Here is a 21,184-nt window from a genome sequence, read left to right on the forward strand (position 1 = left end):
GGAAACCAAAATTTTTAAATTAATTACTTGTTTATTTGCAAGTACGTAGAGAGAAAGAGTCAGGGAGGGAGAGAGAGAGAGAGTGAGAGAGAACGGGCATACCAGGGCCTCTAGTGGCTACAAACAAATTTCAGATGCATGTGCCACTTTGTGCATCTGACTTTACCTGAGTACTGGAGAACTGAACCCAGATCGTTAGGCTTTGTAGGCAACTGCCTTAACCACTGAACCATTTCTCTAGTCCCAGAAACCAAGTTTTATCAGCAAATTTTCTCTTTTCATTTGTGTTCACTTAAACATAGCTCTGAAGACATCTTATTATACTAGGCCTCCTTTGGTGTTCAAAGAACCTGGAAATAATACACAGCTAGAAATGATGGCTCATGTCTAATTCCAGCATTGTGAGGCCATAGGTAGGAGAATTACAAGTTTGAGGATACAGTGAGATCTTGTTGCAAACAAAATAATTTTTTTAAAAAAGCATGCATTTAAGCTGGGTGTGGTGGCACACGCTTTTAATCCCAGCACCTGGGAGGCAGAGGTAGGAGGATTGCTAGGACTACAGAAAGGGTTCCAGGTCAGCCTGGGCTAGAGATCCTAGCTCAAAAAAGAAAAAACAAAACAGACCAAAAAAAAAAAAAAAAAGTATTCATTTTTGGGGTGAAGATATAGCTCAACAGTAAGAGCATCTGCCTAGCATGTACAAAGTTCTGGGTACAATACTTAGTACCACAATAGATAGATCAATCAATAAATGATGTGCATTTAAGAGTTTTTTCTGGTTTATTTATATATTATTACAGACAGACATACAGTGGGGAGAGAGAGAGTGGGAGAGAGAACGGGCACACCAGGGTCTCCAGCCACTGCAAACAAACTCCAGATGTATGTTCCCCTTGTGCATCTCACTTACGTGGGTCCTGGGGAATTGAACCTGGGTCCTTTGGCTTTGCAGACAAATACCTTAACTGCTAAGCCATCTCCCTAACTCTGAATTTGTTTTAAACTTACCTAGCAATATAAAATTCTCTATGCCAATGCAATGTATAATGTAATATTCATGCTTTCATACCTTTACCAATTTCAAAGAATAAGACAGAAAGAGTAACCATTGAAATCACTCCAGTACCACAATTTGTATCAATGCCAATATTAATTGTTATAGGTGGCTAACCTAAGTCTTCAGATCAACATATTTACTCTTACCCACAAAACTCTTATTAAGTTGATTCACAACCACTCTTCATATGCTTTATGATGCTCAATTCATCTTTACAGTGAAATAAGTTCCTGTTACTGTTTTCACTAAAGAAATTTAGCAAACTTCAATATATTCAACTTTTCATTCAAGGATACTAGTGGGGTCTGGAGAGATGGCTCAGGGGCTACAGGTACTTGCTTGTAAAGCTTGATGACCCAGGTTCAATTCCTCAGTACCAACATTAAGGGCAGATGTGCAAAGTGGCACATATATTGGGAGTTTGTGTGCACCCACAGGAGACTCTAATGTACCCATTATCTCTTTCTTTCAAATAAATAAATAAATAAATATTTTTAAAAATAAAGATACAAATGATTTACTCTTGTATCACAAGCAGAAAGGCAATGAAAAATATAATGAATGTTTCCATGTTATAACAACTGGGTTGGGATAAAGCACTTGCTGTGCAAACATTAGAACTTGTCTTCAGATCCCAGAACCCATGCAAAACTGAACATTGCAGCATCTGTAATCCTAGCGTGCTCAAGGTAAGAAGAGAGGTGAAAACAGGAAAATGCCCTAGAAGCTCATATATCAGCTAACTTTTTAAGTGCAAGGTAGAAAGCAAGGATAAATACCTGAAGTTAGCCAGGCGTGGTGGCGCATGCCTTTAGTCCCAGCACTCGGGAGGCAGAGGTAGGAAGATTGCCATGAGTTTGAGGCCACCCTAGGACTACATAGTGAATTCTAGGTCAGCCTGGGCTAGAGTGAGAGCTTACCTTGAAAAAACAAACAAACAAACAACAACAACAACAACAAAAGAAAAAAACTTAAAATTGTTTCCTGATCTCCACACAACTGCCATGGCACATGCATACCCTCACTCAACATATAAGCATGCACTCATACACATATGTACAAACATAGTACCTCATTTTTAAAACTTGCCTTGGCAGACTAATTATTAAATATCAAGCTGTATTATATAGGAATGCCACTAATCCTTTTTTTTTTTTTTGGTTTTTCGAGGTAGGGTCTCACTCTGGACCAGGCTGACCTGGAACTCACTATGTAGTCTCAGGGTGGCCTCGAACTCATGACGATCCTCCTACCTCTGCCTCCCAAGTGCTGGGATTAAAGGTATGCGCCACCACACCCGGCATTCACTGATCCTTTATACAATGTGTATCTTTTTAATTAGGAAAAGCATTTTAGAGTATAGGAAATTGAAAAGCATTTTCTACTTTATATTATTTAGAGTTCAGAACTCCAACAATCTTCCTTAGCCATGGGGGATATGTTCCAAGACACCCAGTGAATGTGTGACATCAAGAATAGTATCAAGCCACACATACACATACATGCTTTCTTGTATAACACGTATCTATGATAAAGTTTAATTTCAAAATTAGGTACTATATAAGAGATTAATAGTAACAACTAAAAAGTAGAACAGGTATAATATACCACAACCAAAGTAATGTGAATGTGGTATTTCCCTCTCACAATCTCTTTCTGTAATGTATTGCCCCTTCCTGTGAGGATGTGAGATAAGTGATACAGTGTAGGCTACTATAGGGACATTACTTGGACTCAAACACTATAATATCACAAAAGCCATCTGATAACTGGAGACTACTAGGCAGGTAGCATATACAGCATGGATATGCTACACAAAGGGAAGCTGCATGCCCCACACAAAGCTCAGCTGAATGATGCAAGATTTCATCATGATACTCAGAATGGTACACAATTGAAAGCTTATGTATTGCTCAGTCCTGAAAATTTCCATTGAACATTTCAGACCATGATTGAAAACCAATAACTAAATCCTTGGAAAGCCTAACTTCAGATAAGGGCAGACTCCTCAGAACTTCAAAAGACAGTAATAAATCCTCACAATTTTGACTTCTGTTAACTTCTTTACATATAATAAATGAACTATTAAGTAATAAGTTTGTAGTCCCTGGGATGTACTTTACGTGTGTGTGTGTGTGTGTGTGTGTGTGTGTGTGGTATACATGTCTGTTTGCAAATAGGTGCATATACATGTAGGCATGTGTGTAGAAGCTAGAGGTTGACACCAGGTGTCCTCCTCATTCTCTCTACACCTTATTTTTTGAGACAGGGTCACTCATTGGCCTAGAGCTCACCAATTCAGCTAGACTAACTGGCCAGCAAGCCCCAGGAATCCTCCTATCTCTGTCTCCCAAACACTGGGATTGGATTAGAGGTATGTGCTCCTGTACCTGGCTTTTACATGGGAACGGAGACATTTCCTCCGCCCCTTCCTGGTACATTTTAAAAAAGTCAATGAATATGGGCTAGAGAGATGGTTTAAGGACCCCAGTTTAAGGCTCGATTCCCCAGGACCCACCTTAGCCAGATGCACAAGGGGGTGGACGCGTCTGGAGTTGTTTGCAGTGGCTGAAGGCCCTGGCATGCCCTTTCTCTCTCTCTCTCTCTCTCTCTCTCTCTCTGCCACTCTCAAATAAAAAAATATGCATAAACAAAAAAATTTAAAAAATTAATGAATATAATGGAGTCGGGCATGATGGCACAATGCCTTTAATCCCAGCACTTGGGAGGCAGAGGTGGGTGGATCCCCATGAGTTCAAGGCCACCCTGAGATTACATAGTGAATTTCAGGTCAGCCTGGGCTACAGTGAGACCCTACCTTGGGGACAAAAAAAAAAAAAAAAAAAAAAAAAAAAAAAATATATATATATATATATATATATATATATATATAATGTTCACAACAAATTTTTAAGTGCAAAATCTGAATCAAATAAATGAATAGTAAAGGCGGTCCTTAAAAAAAAAAACTCCTAAATTCCTAATCCTTATTCAAGTTGCTAAATCTTAATAGAACCTGGTCTTTGTCTCCTGAACACGTTATCTTGTAAAACTCCATTGCCTTCACCACTCCCACTAGATATATATTTGCTAATGATATGCTTCCACGTATTACACAGTCCTGCCTCTGTTGTCAATTCTTAGTCAACACTCTCACATCTATAAAATGCATTTTTTTCTACTTTTTTTTTTTTTTTCCAAAGTAGAAACTCATTCTGTAGTCCCAGGCTGACCTCAAACTTAGAGATCCTCCTACCTCATGCTCCCAAGTGCTGGGGTTAAAGACTAAAAATGAGTTTTTTTCTGCTCAAAAAGAATTTTCCCATTCTTTACTAACTGAGTTAAACAGAACTAATGGGGTAGGAATAGGCACCGAGAACAAGTAATTCATAAACATCAACTCTGAAAATCTGAGGGACAAATCCTAAACAGAAGTGTTTTGTTCTCAGTGAAAGTGAGATTCTCATGAGCCTGTTGCCACATTACAAAGTATACATGGGGGCTGCTCCTAAGGTCAAACTTTATATCAGGTTATATTTCAGTTCACTAAAGCAAACCTGGGACTCAAGTACAAGCAATGTTCTCTTTGAGTAGGGTTTTACCTTTTTTTTTTTTTAAAAAAAAATTAACCCTGGTGTGGTGGCATATGCCTTTAATCCCAGCACTCGGGAAGCAGAGGTAGGAGGATCGCCGTGAGTTCAAGGCCACCCTGAGGCTACATAGTGAGTCCTAGGTCAGCCTGGGCTCGAATGAGACCCTACCTTAAAAAAAACAAGACAAAAAATTATGTGTGTATATGTGCGTGTGTGTGTGTGTGTGTGTGTGTGTGTGTGTATTTATATATTTGTTGGGAGATAGAAACAGAGAATGAGCATGCCAGGGCCTCTAACCACTGCACATGATCTCCAGACGCATGTGCCACCTTTATGCATCTGGCTTATGTGGGTACTGGGGAATCAAATCTGGGTCCTTAGGCTTTGCAGATAAGCACCTTAACTGCTAAGCCATCTCTCCAGCCTGGGTTTTACCTTTTGTTTTCCTTTTAAATCGGTCAATCCTCAGATGAAAAAGGAAGAAAGATTCAACCAGATTTTAATTTGTAAGATTAGTTAAGACTGAAAGCACATTTCTAAGATGCATCTGATTATGAGTTGCACTCTTACAATATGAACAAGCTTGAGAATCAGTATTTGAATTGTTATCATTTCTTTAAGAAAACATTCTAGCAAAAAGGTGCTTTACTTGTTTTTGTTTTTTTCCCAGACAGAGTTTCATTCTAGCTCAGGCTGACCTGGAATTCACTATGTATTCTCAGGGTGGCATTGAACTCACAGTGATCCTCCTACCACTGCCTGCCCTGCCAAGTGCTGGGATTAAAGGCATGTGCCACCACACCCAGCTTGCTTTACTGTTTTTTAACCTATTAATTTTTATATATGTTCTAGTTAAACTTATAGCTCTAAGCAATTAAGTCATACCAGGATATAATATCATTTCAATTTTCAAGATCAGGGACTCTACCATATGCTTTTCAAATGTCTCACAACCTTTATACCTCTCTTTCATCTTGATGCGGAAATCAAGTGATACAGAGAAAGACACAGACATGTGGGTGGGGGAGACATAAAACCTTTAAGGTCTTATCTTTAGGTTTTTCTTGACATTTAACCAATGGTTGGTTCTTGCACAATTTCTTATATACCACTTATTCCCTTTTCATTCCCATATATCCCTGTTGATAAAAGCCTTTATCTCCAAAGAGATCACATTTCAAATAATTATAAAAATCTCCCCATTCTCCCTTCCCCTAGGACTCAGTCCCTTCCTATATCTATTCACACACACACACACACACACACACACACACACACACACACATACATATTGTTTTTCAAGGTAGGGTCTCACTCTAGCCTAGGCTGACCTGGACTATGTAGTCTCAGGATGGCCTCGAACTCACGGCGATCCTACTACCTCTGCCTCCCGAGTGCTGGGATTAATGGCATACACCACCATGCCTGGCTCCTTCCTATATATTTTAAACAAAGATAACTTCAAAATGAGCAGCAGCAACCTGTTTAACCTAAGTATTGTACTGCTGATAAAAACAAGCTGGGGAAGCTAGAAGAGTGCAAGGAAGGCAGGAAAGTGAGTTACCTCAGGGGAAGCTGTGGGGCTGTTAGGCTAAACTGGAGGAGGGCATTCCAGGCAGAGTAGCCTGCCATGTAAAGGTCCACGCTTACAGGGAAGGACAAGTAGTTCAGCAGTGCAGCAGAGGTGGGAGACGGGGCTACTCAAGTTTACACTTGATCCTACTGAAATGCGAAACCAGCAAAGATATAGAAAACTTTTAAGTTTCTGTTTGTTTACTGTTTTGTTTTGAATATATAACTTCAAAAATAAAGTAACACAAGCACTTATTCAAACCAGACACATCTCCCATTAACCTGATAACTGGTAAAGTTATTAGTTATCTCTACCTCAGATTAGTAAACAGACTGCAGGGAACACTAGATATGAAGGCAGTGCTCTACACATGCTCATTGGGTCAGACTGGTTTAGTTATGCTATTCACATATATTGTGTCCTTACTTTCATATTTGTCTTCATGATCTAACAGTTACTGAGAGAAGCCCAATTTAAATTTCCTACTATCCTTAATTTTCTGGTATTAAATGGGTTAACTCAAAATGTTCTAGTTAATGACATGCAAAACACTCTGGAGTTTAACTTTTTGGTCCACTTTTTGTCCAAATTTAACCTTTCCTGCTATTGAAAGCAGTAGTAATTAATTTTCCTGTGTTCTTCCCTTTCTAGTGGTAATCTACTTCAAGCCAAATGCATGTAACTATTTAGAACACATCAGTGCAGCTCCGTGTAATGGCCACTTTAGAGGAAGAACAGTGGTCTGAATGATCAAAGGGGTTCATATCCACACAAAGCTTCACTACATTTTATGCTATCTGCTGACATTTCATAAATTTTCCCATAATATAAAAGAAATAGGGTGCTGGAGAGATGGATTAGCGGTTAAGCAGTTGCCTGTGAAGCCTAAGGACCCTGGTTCAAGGCTCAATTCCCCAGGACCTACGTTAGCCAGATACACAAAGGGGCAAACGCGTCTGGAGTTCATTTGCAGTGGCTGGAGGCCCTGGTGCACCCATTCTCTCTCTATCTGCCTCTTTCTCTGTCTGTCGCTCTCAAATAAATAAATAAAAATAAACAAAAAACATTTTAAAAAGAAATAGGGATGGCTTGATAAATCTATAAAACATTTTCTCCTTTCACAGAAAAAAAATAATTACCAGTTTGAAAAGGCTCAGTTAATGGCCTAAAGAACAAAGTAAGAAATACCCCTCACGCATAAAGTACTATAGCAGCTGTTCTAGGTAATCATAGTATGCACAGACAAATGAGAAACATGCAAGGCTGACTATACTATACTTCTGACTAATTTCCTATCTCAACACTCATTCAAATTACAGAGCCAGCAATCTGAGAGAAAATGTGGCTAGGTTTCCAGTAAAAATGATTGAGACATATAAAGCTTGGGCAAAAGAAAAATATCAAAACAAGTCATCACATGCAACTTTAAAAAATGAAATAGAACAGGTTACAAGAAGTAGCAGCACATTATGTTGCAAAGGGAAGTGTTTTTTGTTTTTTTCCTGGTGCTAGGAATAGAACCTAAGGCCTGATACATGAAGGCAAGTGCTCTATCACTGATCTACAGCTCCAAAGTTAGGTGTTATTTCATGAAATTACTTTAGTTTTATGTATATATACACATAAAATTCATATAAACTAAAAGGTATTCTATATTATATGACACTAGTGGGAAAAAGTGAAAAATACTATGATCTAGGATCTACAGTAAGGTAAACTTATTTTCTTAGAGTAGGAGTAAACGTAGGAAGAATATTTTATAAATTCTATATAATTATATTGTCCAGTGATCACCTAAGATTTTAAACCACAAACCATGCACTCATTTTTCATAAGAATTCAGTTATTTAAACTTTTTGTTTTTCCAGGTTGGGTCTCACTCTAGCCCAGGCTGACCTGGAATTTACTATGTAGTCTCAGGCTGACCTTGGAACTCATAGCAAACCTCCTACCTCTGTCTCACAAGTACTGGGATTAAGGGCATGTGTCACCACACTGGACAATTTATTCAAACTTTTTTTTTTTTTTTTCCCGAAATAGGGTCTCACCCTAGCTCAGGCTGACCCGAAATTCACTGTGTAGTCTTAGGGTAGCCTCAAACCCACTGTGATCCTCCTACCTCTGCCTCCCAAGTGCTGGGATTAAAGGCATGTGCCACCATGCCTGGCTTCAAACTTTTTTTAAAAATGTACTGTTTACCTTCTATATACCAGTCATGTTCTATATGCTGGAAGTAGAAAATTAAATAAAAGAAGTTCCTGCCCCAACGAAGTGTAAACTCTAACAAAGATAAGTAGTTATGGTGCCTGATGTGAAGCTAAGTGCATAAAGTAGTTCTTACTTGAATCTCATAATCCTATGAAGTAGATAAAACAGTCTTTACCTTCATTTTATATATGTAGGATTAGGAATTTAAAAATTCATTAACATATTCAACATCAAATCTCTCTCTATCCTGGATTCCAAGGCTCTGCTCTTAGTCATCATACTTCAGTGTCTTTCTATCTATATGATAATAAAATATAAACATGCTCTGCTCAAGAGTATTTTTAACATTTACACATAACTGTGACTTTGGCCAAATAGGCAGCCTTGGGTTATTTGTCTTTTCTTAAACTTGATACATTAAAAAAAGAAGTTGGGCTGGAGAGATGGCTTAGTGGTTAAGTGCTTGCCTGTAAAGCCCCAGGACCCACGTTAGCCAGATGCAAAAGGGGGCACACGCATCTGGAGTTTGTTTGCAGTAGCTGGAGGCCCTGGCGCACCCATTCTCTCTCTCTCTCTCTGCCTCTTTCTCTGTCATTTTCAAATAAATAAATAAAAACAAACCAAAAAAAAAAATTTAAAAAGGAAGTTCCTGGGATTGGGAAGATGGCTCTGTAGTTAAAGACATTTGCTTGTAAAGCCTGTCAGCCCAGGGTTCAGTTCCCATTCCACCCACTGTAAGTATCTTGTGTTTATTTGTACTGGCAAGAGGCCCTTGTGCTGCACACATGCACGTGCTTGCAATTAAATTTAAAAAAAAAATTTTATTAACATTTTCCATGATTATAAAAAAAAATCCCATGGTAATTCCCTCCCTCCCCCCAACACTTTCCCCTTTGAAATTCCATTCTCCATCATATTACCTCCCCATCTCAATCATTGTACTTACATATATACAATATCTTAAATTTTTTAAAAAAGGGAAATTTTTTAAAAATGACCAAATGTTACAGTCCTTTTTCATTAAATATGCTTTGGAATACATATAATAAATCATCAGCTTATTTTTAAAAAATATTTATTTATTTATTTGCAAGCAAAGAGATAAAGAATGGGTGCTCCAGAGCTTCCAGCCCCCGCAAACAAACTTCAGATGCATGCACCACTTTATGCATCTGGTTTTATGTGGGTACTGGGGAAGTGATCCTGGGTTGTTAGGCTTTATAGGCAAGTACCTTAACCACTGTGACATCTCTCTATCCCAATTAGCTTATTTTTATATTTTCAAAAATGATGACAACAGTTTGGGAGACTGAGGCAAGAAGATCACAAGTTCAATTCTAGCCAGGATAACCTAATGAGACCTTGTCTCAAGATAAAATAATAATTTTTTTTTTTAAATGAGAGTTGGCATGCCTACAGCCACTGAAATCGAACTCAGGATGTTTGCGCCACCTCGTGGGCATGTGTGACCTTGCGCTTGCCTCACCTAACAGAAGGTGGTGGTGGCTGGTGATGTTACTCAGTGGTATAGTACTTGGCTAGCAAACACAAAGCCCTGGATTCAATCCCCAGCACTGCCAAAAATAAAAAGGAAGAATGGCAGGCAAAAGGCATAAAACTCAGCAACACATTGTGATTAAAAAAAAAAAAAAGATACCTTGTTCCATGAGCAAGCCCAGTATGAACTCTCACAGTAACAAGGCTTTAGCAGATGAGCATGATTATACAAAGACCTTATTAGGACAGTCATTCCCTATGAGGATCTTATGGGTCTGACAGACATGTTGAGAGAAGCAAGACCCACCTACATAAGCAGCTAGATATGTGGAATCAACCCTGGCAATGAAGGTAAAGGTAACAGCAACTATGTTACCCCATGCTCCACACTAACAGGCTGCCTGACCCTCACAAGCAAGAACTGTTTCTACTTTGCTCTTTCTGTAGCCATTGCATAATACAGAATGTGGGATATGGACGGTAGTCAGTAAATGTTTGCTATATGAATAAATTATATTGTGTAAGTTATTTCCTCTCTTGGGCCTTGAATTCCTATAAGATAAAAGGTTTGGACTAGATCAATAAATTCATTTTCATCTCTAAAACACCTATATTTCTTTGAGGTATGGTTTTAAAGTATATCAAATAGAAGTATCAGTAAAATAACTCCAGGACATCTGGGTTTGAATATATGCCAAGTCACAAGGTATTTCACAACATCTTACTGTAGTCCTGCATACGATAAACTAGATGATTTTGCCCCATTAAAACTACTAAAGCCATATTTCTTTTAAGGAGAAACTGTGGTACTTGCTGAGGCAAGAAAAAAGCTACCTATTGTCAAAATGACATAAGATATGTCTGGTTGTTCAGCTAAAACAAGGGCAAAATTAAAGCTTATGAAAATAATAACAATGGCAGCAACAAAATATAGCATCTTCAGATGTTTGAAGAATCAGGAAAAATTAACAAATGGTTTAACCAAACAATCTGTGACCTTATATAGCCAAAGGATTCTTATTTTCTCTAGAGAAAAGATACATATTTTGCAAACAGTGTAATAGTATATTATTCAATTGTCAACTAGGAATTTTTTTTTAGGTTTTATCCAAAAAAGGAAAGTAAATTATATCTCAGCCATTATTTTAAGTAAAGTTATCTCAAATTAATGAAATAGCTTGACTAACTCAGAAAAACACAAAGTTAGATTTTATTATTTACTCAAGATTGAAATGTAAGGATTAAACATTGAAATATTATCTACATACTAAATGCTATTTTATTTATAAAATATTCTCCAGTGATTTGAAAATCACCTCTAACCATTGTTGGGATAAACTTGGCTTTTAACTATTTCAAATGTTTTTGTAGATATTTGTTATATATAAGAAACATGGGGGCTGGGGAGATGGCTTAGTTGTTAAGGCATTTGACTGCAAAGCCAAAGGATCCCGGTTCGATTCACTAGGACCCACGTAAGAAGATGCACAAGGGGGTGCATGCATCTGAAGTTTGTTTACAACGGCTAGATGCCCTGGTGTGACCATTCTCATTCATTTTTTCTCTCTCTCTCTCTGCCTCTTTCTCTCAAATAAATAAATAAATAAAATACATAAATATATTTTTAAAAAGAAAAATGGATAGAAACAACAGGGGGATCAGGAAACTCTAGGAGGAACTGAGTCCTCAAATTTAAGTGTGGCTGGACATAAAAAAAAGTCAAAGAGTAAATCAAAGGTTTTAAATAAAGGTGCATTAATAGATACATCACAAGATGATTTATAACAACTGTGACTAAAAAGATATAGAGTGACTAAAAAGATATAGACGCCCCAAAGCATTTTATCATGGGTAGAGTCTAAGAGAGAATATGACATTTCTGTGAGTTGACTTGTTCCTTCAGCTCATTCTTTTTCTTAAAAAAATGTATTTATTTATTTGAGAAAGAGACAGAGAAAAAGACAGAGAGACAGAGAGAGAGAATGGACATGCCAGGGCCTCTAACCACTGCCAACGAACTGCAGATGCATGCACCCCTTTGTGCATCTAGCTAACAAGGATCCTGGGGAATTGAACCAGGGTCCTTAGGCATCACAGGCAAATGCCTTAACACTAAGCTATTTCCCCAGCCCGCCTTCGGCTTATTCTTTTCTTTGGGTTTTCTTTTTTCTTTTCTTTTTTTTTGAGACAAGTTCTAGTTATGTAGCTCAGACTAGCCTCAAATATGTGATCCTCCTGCCTTAGCCTCCTGAGTACTGGGATTAAAAGTGTATGCCACCATGCTGAACTTCCTTCTTCATATACTGTGTGTGTATGTGTCTACATGTGGGTGCACATGCATGTGCACTCATGTGGAGTCCAGACAACAACTTTGGGGATTATCATCAGGAACAAAGTCCACCTCTTTTGGAGAGATAGTCTCTCATTGGCCCGAACCTCACCAATCAGATGAGACTGATGAGCCAGCAAGCTCTAGGGAATCTCCTCTATCTGCCTTCCCAGTGCTGGGACTACAGGAGCATGATGCCACATCTGGTAATATATGGAGGTACTGGGGATGGAACTCTGGGCCTCATGCATGCAAAGCAGATATTTTACCCACTCAGTTATCTCCTTAACCCCCTTCTGCATAATCATTAGACAATTAAGTTTGTCCATTAAAAAGTTATTCAAGGGCTGAAGAGATAGTTTAGCAGTTAAGGCACTTGCCTGTGGAGCCTAAGGACCCAGGTTTGATTCCCCAGTACCCATGTAAGCCAGATGCACAAGGTGGTGCATGTGTCTGGAGTCTGTTTGCAGTAGCTGGAGAGCCTGGCACACCCATTCTCTCTATCTGCCTCTCGCCAGCCCCCTCAAATAAATAAATAAATAAAAATTTTAAGCTATTCAAAATACAAAGAAAATTTAAAAGAATAGATGATTTCAAGACCTTTAAAAGACAAGGTATTTTGCTGGGTTTGTTGATGCAGCCTTTAATCTCAGAACTCAAGAAGCAGAAGGAGGAAGACTGCTGTGAGTTTGAGGCCAGCTGAGACTACATAGTGAATTCCAGGTCGGCCTGGGCTAGAGCAAGACCCTACCTCAAAATAAATTTAAAAAATTAAAAGATAAGGTAAAAAATTTAAGCTTACATTAATATTTTTGTTTGTTTTATATGTGTATACATGTGTAGTGAATGTGCACATATACTGAAGACAGAGGATAACCTAGGGTCATTCTTGGGCATGGTGTCCACCTCTTTTTAAGACCAAGTCTCTCATTAGCTTGGAATTGACTGATTAGGCTAGAATAGCTGGCCAGCAAGTTCTAGGAACCCACCTATCTCCACCTCCCCAGTCTCGGATAATAGCCATGCACCATTATGCCTGGCATTTATGTGAATTCTGGGGATCAAACTCAGGTCCTCATGCTTGGGAGGCAAGCACTTTACCAACTGAGCCATTACCCTAGCCCTAATAATGCTTTTTAAAGTATTATTTTATGCTGGGCATGGTGGTGCATGCCTTTGATCCTAGCTCTTGGGAGGCAGAGGTAGGAGGAATGTTGTGAGTTCAAGGGCACCCTGAGAGTACATAGTGAATTCCAGGTCAGCCTGGGATAGAGAGAGACTATATCTTGAAAAAAAATTTAAAAAACAAAAAAAAATTTAAAATAGGGCTGGTGGGCTGGAGAGATTGCTTAGTGGTTAAGCGCTTGCCTATGAAGCCTATGGAACCCGGTTTGAGGCTCAATTCTCCAGGATCCACATTAGCCAGATGCACCAGGGGGCACATGCTTCTGGAGTTTGTTTGCAGTGGCTGGAGGCCCTAGCGTGCCCATTCTCTTTCCCTCCCGGCCCCCCATCCCTATCGCTCTCAAATAAAATAAATAAAAATAAAACAAAAAAATTTTTAAAAAGTATGCCAATTCATACACACACACACACACACACACACACACACACACACACAGAGGCTGGATAGATGGCTTAGCAGTTAAGGTGCTTGTCTGCAAAGCCAAAAGACCTCGGTTCAATTCTCCAGGACCCATGTAAGCTAGATGCAAAGGTGGTGCATGCATCTGGAATTCATTTGCACTGGCTGGAAGCCCTGGTGTGCTCATTCTCTTTGTCTCTCTCAGCCTCTTTTCCTCTCTCAAATAAATAAATTTTTAAAAGTTAAAAAATAAAATAATAAAGATAAAAATATTTTATGAAAAATTGAAAATTTTATATATTGTTGGTAGGAATATAAATGATATAAATGGTACTGTCACTATAGACACAGTTTGATGGCTACTTAACAGTTAAACATAAAAATAATATGACCCAGCAATTTCATTCCTAGAAGAAATGAAAACACACACTCAAATACTTGTACAACAATGTTCACCACAGGATTATTCATAGTAGCAAAGAAACAACCAGTTCCCATCAACAGAAGAATAAACAAAATGTATTAAGTAAGTATGCACATATGTCTCTATTCTACGTAAATGGATTATTCAGTCAGAAAAAGGAATGAAGTTCTGAAACATAATATGAAATAGACTGGGGGCTGAAAAGATATCTCAGTGGGTTCAGTGCTTGCTACACAAACATGAGAAACTGAATTTGAATCACTGTGCCCATGTAAAATGCCAGGTGGGGTAGTACGTGACTGTAATGCCAGCACTGGGGCTTACTGGCTAGCTAATACAGCTGAATTGGTGGGCTCTAGGTTCAGTGAGAGCCTTTGTATCAAAGAATAAGGAGGAGAGTGATAGAGGAAGGCAATGAAGTTGAGCTCTGGTCTACACACACACACACACGTGTGCATACCCATCTGTACACATACATGTGCCCCCAACACACACAAACACACATCACAGTGCATGTACACATGCATATACATACAAAAAATAAATGAATAAAGCTGATGACCCTAATAACATTATTTTAAATGAAATACAATACATGCAAAAGTGCAATTCTATACGACCCCAATTGTGTGAAAGATCTAGAATAGGCAAGTTCACAAAGACATAAAATAGATTGTATGCTTCCTGTAGCTAGGGAGAAATGAATGGGAATTATTACTTAATCATTAATGAGTTCTGTTTGGAGTGACAACATTATGAATGAAATACCATTAGACTCTACAGTTAGATATGGCTAAAATAGGTCAGGCTGAGTTGGAGAGATGCCTCAGTGATTAAAGGCACTTGTTTAAAATGGGTCAGGGGCTACAGAGATGGCTTAGTGGTTAAGCGCTTGCCTGTGAAGCCTAAGGACCCCAGTTCGAGGCTCGATTCCCCAGGTCCCACGTTAACCAGATGCACAAGGGGGCACATGCATCTGGAGTTCGTTTGCAGTGGCTGGAGGCCCTGGCACACCTATTCTCTCTCTATCTGCCTCTTTCTCTCTGTCTGTCTGTCACTCTCAAATAAATAAAAATAAACAAATAAAATAAAATGGGTCAGGTATGGTGCTATAATCCTAGTACTTAAGAAATTAGAGGCAAGAAGATCAATATTTCAAGGCCAGCCTAAGCTACGTGAGGCCCCATCTCAAAACTAAAAATAGAAAAAAGGCTAAAATGGTTGGGCTATATATGTACTTCAGGGATAAAACACTTGTCTCACCAGGCGTGGTGGTGCACATCTTTAATCCCAGTACTCGGCAGGCAGAGGTAGGAGGATCACAGTGAGTTCAAGGCCACCCTGAGACTATGTAGTGAATTCCAGGTCAGCCTGGGCTAGCGTGAGACCCTGCCTCGAAAAACCATTAAAAAAAAAAACAACACTTGTCTTGTTTACATGGGACCCTGAAGCTTTATCCCGCACCACATGTGCACACGCACATGCACATACACAGCTAAAATGGCAATTTCCTGTTGAAATATACATATTAATACAGTTTTAAAAAATAACCAGGGCTGGAGAGATGGCTTAGCACTTAAGGCGCTTGCCTGCAAAACCAAAGGACCCAGGTTCAATTCCCTAGTACCCATGTAAGCCCCATGACAAGACGGTGTGTCTGGAGTTTATGCCTAAAGGCCCTGGCACACCCTTTCTCTCTATTTTACTCTCTCTAATAAATAAATAGAGGAAGCCAGGCACAGTGGTGCATACCTTTAATCCCAGCACTCAGCCAGGCAGAGGGAGAAGGACTGCCTTGAGTTCAAGGCCACCTTCAGACTACATAGTGAATTCCAGGTCAGCCTGGGTCAGGGCAAGACCCTACATTGAAAACCAAAAAAAAAAAGAAGGTAGAAAAAAAATATTTAAGAAAATTCCATGATCAACCCATAGATTAAAATACAACAAAATGTGTCTTCCAAGCCAGGTATGATGGCACACTGCCTTAATCCAAGCACTAAGGAGGCAGAGGGAGGAGTATCAGATGCAATGACTGCCTTGACTAGATCCTAGACTTGAAAAAGGAGCTATGAAGGTTATTTTGGGATAATAAAGGACAGTTGAGCTATATACAGCATGTGGATGACAGTAATGAATTTCTGACTTCTCAGAAATTACAGTTGTACAGAAGAATGTCTCTGTTCCTGGTAAACATGCTGAGAATCTCAGAGAGGAGTTGTCATGAAATCTACAAACTATTTTTTTTTTATTTGTTTAAATTAATTTATTACTTTTATTTGAGACAGAGAGAGAATGGGCATGCCAGGGCTTCTAGCTCACTGCAAATGAACTACAGATGCATGTGCAACCTTGTGCATTACATGGGACCTGGAGAATCGAACCTGGGTCCCTAGGCTTTGCAGGTAAGCACCTTAACTGCTTAGTCATCTTTCCAGCCCCTACTACCTATTTTTGAATGGCTTGTTAAAAGAGTATGGGGTGAAGAGGCAGAGGTGGAAAGGCAATGTATATGAAATAAGAAAATAGTAGGTCAATTTAAATAAATATGCATTTATATGAAGTCATTTGTCAATTTTACTGTAAGTTTGAAAATTTCAAAATACAAACAAATAATAGCTAGGTGTGGTGGTGCATGCCTTTAATCCCAGCACTTGAGAGGCAGAGGTAGGAGAATCGCCATGAGTTTGAGGCCACCCTCAGACTACACTGTGAATTCTAGGTCAGCCTGGGCTAGAGCAACACCCTACCTTGAAAAATGGAAAGAAAAGAAAAATACTATACAAATGAGTAACATTTTTAAAAGTCAGAATTCATGTCTTAGCAGTTAAAGGCATTTGCTTGCAAAGCCTGATGACCTGGGTTCAATTCCCCAGTATCCATATAAAGCCAGATGCACAAAGTAGTACATATGCCTGGGACTTGTTTGCAGCAACAAGAAACCCTGGTACACATATTCTCTCTCTATTTCCCTCTCTCCCTCCCTGTCTTCCCTCACAAATCACCAGGTATAGTGGTGCACACCTTTAATCCTAGCACTCAAGAGGCAGAGGTAGGAGGGTTGCTGTGAGTTCAAGGCCAGCCTAAGACTATATAGTGAATTCCAGGTCAGCCTGATCTAGAGTAAGACCCTATCTCAACAACAACAAAAAAGGAACTAGAATTCAGCAGTTTCCTTTCATTCATAATATACTTAAGAAAGCCAAATGAAGGGGGGGGGTAAATACAGGAGATTCAGTGCTTTGCATACCTTCAACATCATACCAATGTGCACCATTTGTGATTCCATCTTCGAAAGTCTCATTTTCCTCTCCTGGACAATTTGGCTGACCAGTTTTCATTATGGGATGGTTTGAGGCATAAGCTTTGGCCAAGTATTTAAAGACTTCATCATCTGAGGTTTTGCTATAGATTCCAGTGGGCTTATGTTCTGGAGAATCATCAAAAGGATAACTTGCTACAACCGAGCCTCCATGTAGATTTCCAGACAGCACAAACCTTGAAAACATAATCAAGACATGTGTCACTTTTAAAAGGCACAGATAACACCATGCATTTAAACACTCCACAAGATCTCTCATAAATGAACTAATCTTTTTGTTTCTTTTCCTTTCTTTCCCCTGCCAGTGTTAGGGATAGATTACTAAGGACAACAAAAAGACAGACAAAATATAAAGCAATATCATCAACCTAAAATTTCAGGTCTAAGGATATAACTTAGTGGTAAATATTTGCCCATTGTGCACAAGATCCTGGGATTCTTCCCCCAGTAACCACAATTATTTATTTTTATTGGGGGGGGGCAGACAGAGTGTGTGAAAGTGGGCACACCAGGGCCTCCAGCTGCTGCAAATAACACCAAACACATGTGCCACCTTGGTGCATCTCGCTTATGTGGATCCTGGGGAATTGAACCTGGGTCCTTTGGCTTTACAGGCAAGTGCCTTAACCACTAAGCCATCCCTCCAGCCCATTTTTTTTCTTTTTTGGTTTTTTGAGGTAGGTTCTCACTCTGTTCCAGGCTGACCTGGAATTAACTCTGTAGTCTCAAGGTGGCCTTGAACTCATGGCGATCCTCCTACCTCTGCCTCCCAAGTGCTGGGATTAAAGGCGTGCGCCACCACGCCCGGCCCAATTTTTTTTTTTTTTTTAATTCAAGCAGCCTTTACATTTTAAGTTAACTACAAGTAACTTCAAAGAGTTCTTTCCTTTTTTCCTTGGTTTTGAGACAGGGTCTATGTTGCCCTGGCTGGCCTTGAACTTCTGATCCTCCTGCCTCTACCTCCCCAGGCATGTGTCAACACATTTAGTTTCTTTTTTCTTTTATTTTTTAATTTTTATTTTTTTTTTAATTTTTATTAACATTTTCCATGATTATAAAAAAATATCCCATGGTAATTCCCTCCCTCCCTCCTGACACTTTCCCCTTTGAAATTCCATTCTCCATCATATTACCTCCCCATCTCAATCATTGTACTTACATATATACAGTATCAACCTATTAAGTACCCTCCTCCCTTCCTTTCTCTTCCCTTTATGTCTCCTTTTTAACTTACTGGCCTCTGCTACCAAGTATTTTCATTCTCACGCAGAAGCCCAATCATCTGTAGCTAGGATCCACATATGAGAGAGAACATGTGGCGCTTGGCTTTCTGGGCCTGGGTTACCTCACTTAGTATAATCCTTTCTAGGTCCATCCATTTTTCTGCAAATTTCATAACTTCATTTTTCTTTACCGCTGAGTAGAACTCCATTGTATAAATGTGCCACATCTTCATTATCCACTCATCAGTTGAGGGACATCTAGGCTGGTTCCATTTCCCAGCTATTATAAATTGAGCAGCAATAATCATGTTTGAGCACGTACTTCTAAAGAAATGAGATGAGTCCTTTGGATATATGCCTAGGAGTGCTATAGCTGGGTCATAACACATTTAGTTTCTATGTGATGCTAGGGGACAGACAATCCAGGGCTTTGTGAATGCTAAGTAAACACTACGAACTGAGCCACATCACCAAACCCTTTAAAGAGTTTTCCATCACTGAGTATGTTGCTGAGTAATACAACATAAATTAAGGTTTCAAGATATGTCTTAAAAATTCATATATTAGATTGAACTATATGAACTTGCCAATATTCCACCTTTTTCCTATACTGTAAAAGTGACAATGTTATATAGTTTAACCTAAAAATTATACTTCATAATGTATCAGTTTCATAGGAAAAGAGACTAGTATAAGTAAATATTTGTCAAATAAAAAAAGAGTTAGGTTAGTAGCACTTATATTCTATATATTTACTGTCCAGAGAAAATGTTGAGGATAGGGAAGCTTTTGTCATTGCACACAAATGCTAGTTGCCTGTGCCACCTGGGAATCTGATTTAAAATAGGATGTATCTTGTCTTATTCCAGCTTCATAAACTACTACACTAAATTCAGTTTTAAGATGCTGCAATTAAAAAGATTCAGGAAAAGCAACATAATAACCCCCCCCCCCCAATATACACACACACCAACATCTTCTGCAGTGAGCTGCTTTCAGAGAAAACAACACAGCATTTCAGACTAATCTTCCCTTGCACTGAGGTTTCTGATTGGGCCACTAAAAATAAACTGACCCAGAGACAAAGCTGCACTTATTTTTAAAACAGTATTTCTACTTTGGTGTGTGTGAGTGTGTGTATTTGTGGTTGTGGGCATCAAACTCAAGGCTCTGACCATGCTAGCCACATGCTCTGACACTGAGAGCTACACCCCTAGACTAATGTCTCTACTTCTAAGTGAGCCTTATGTATATAAGTCAACCTAACTGCTAATTATTCTAAGATCTAATTTATAGACATAGAAATATGGAAGAGCTCCTTTTATGGTGAAAACTAAAGGAAAATGTTATATCTACGCATCATCCCCTCATGCAACATTCAAACAATTACTACAAATATAGATTAAATATTTTTCTCTTTGAACTCTAAATTGAATTGTCTTGCTTCTGCCTATCTATAGTTGAAATGAACTGAAATTCTAAAATGGGTTTGACATATAGCATTGCTCTCTTATGCTCGAAAGAAAATGAAATCTACCATATATCTAACTTGAAAGGTTATTTTAAGCATGATCAACATCATCCCTGGGAAGACCTAATAATGAATACAGAAGAACTTAGCCAATGATGATAAGCTTAGTAACAGACTATAAAAAGAGATTAGCTTAAAAATAATATAATTATAATTAACACCCTTCCAGAACCAGAGAATGCCATTTGGTGTAGTGGAAATAGCACAAATTTTGGAGCAGGCTGACTATGAGTAAGAACATTCAGTCTCCCGGAACTGTTGTTCAACAGTAATGTGATCAGAAGTCACTGCCTCTAAATTCCATAAACTCCAATTTCTCTCTCATCTATAAAACTGGAAACAATACTACCTGTCTCCCAGAAATGTTATGAAAACTTAGAAAACACATGAAGCGCCTTCAAGCACAATGACTGTTTTATAGCTCCAACCAAGTATGCATTTCTTTGGAGGTATCTAGAATTCTGAATATGGAATCACTGCCCTACAGAGTCACTCTGACCTGCATAGCTCATCCTGGAGTTACAGAATGATAAAATGAGACACATATTCTACCCTAACTGCTCTCCCTTATAGCTAAGGTACAATTTACTTTCTAGTTTGTATTCCTAAAACAACTTAAGCAGTTTTTCTTCCACTGACTTTGGGAAAGCTGTAAGAAGGCTGGCCCAGTTCAGACAATCCATTTAGCAACATGTTTGGAAGTATCAACTGTGAGCTAGCTGAATCCTATTCTAGACAGTAGTAATATGTTATGAATAGCAGCAACAAAAACCCTGAATATTCTAGGTGAAGTATGTTACTTTAATAATATACTTTTAAATTTAAATCTTAAAATTCCAATT

General features: G+C 38.7%; 1 protein-coding gene across 1 annotated transcript in view; it reads right to left on the minus strand.

Moving 5' to 3' along the window:
- Cpd (carboxypeptidase D) overlaps window positions 1-21,184 on the minus strand; it is a 94,420-nt gene that overhangs the window by 67,390 nt on the left and 5,846 nt on the right. Inside the window, exon 2 of the mRNA XM_004667877.2 lies at window positions 17,517-17,764. Within this exon, the coding sequence (XP_004667934.2) occupies window positions 17,517-17,764 (248 nt within the window). The remainder of the gene's footprint in view (window positions 1-17,516; window positions 17,765-21,184) is intronic.

Source organism: Jaculus jaculus, chromosome 9 (assembly GCF_020740685.1).
Source record: "Jaculus jaculus isolate mJacJac1 chromosome 9, mJacJac1.mat.Y.cur, whole genome shotgun sequence".
NCBI classification, from domain to species: Eukaryota; Metazoa; Chordata; class Mammalia; order Rodentia; family Dipodidae; genus Jaculus; species Jaculus jaculus.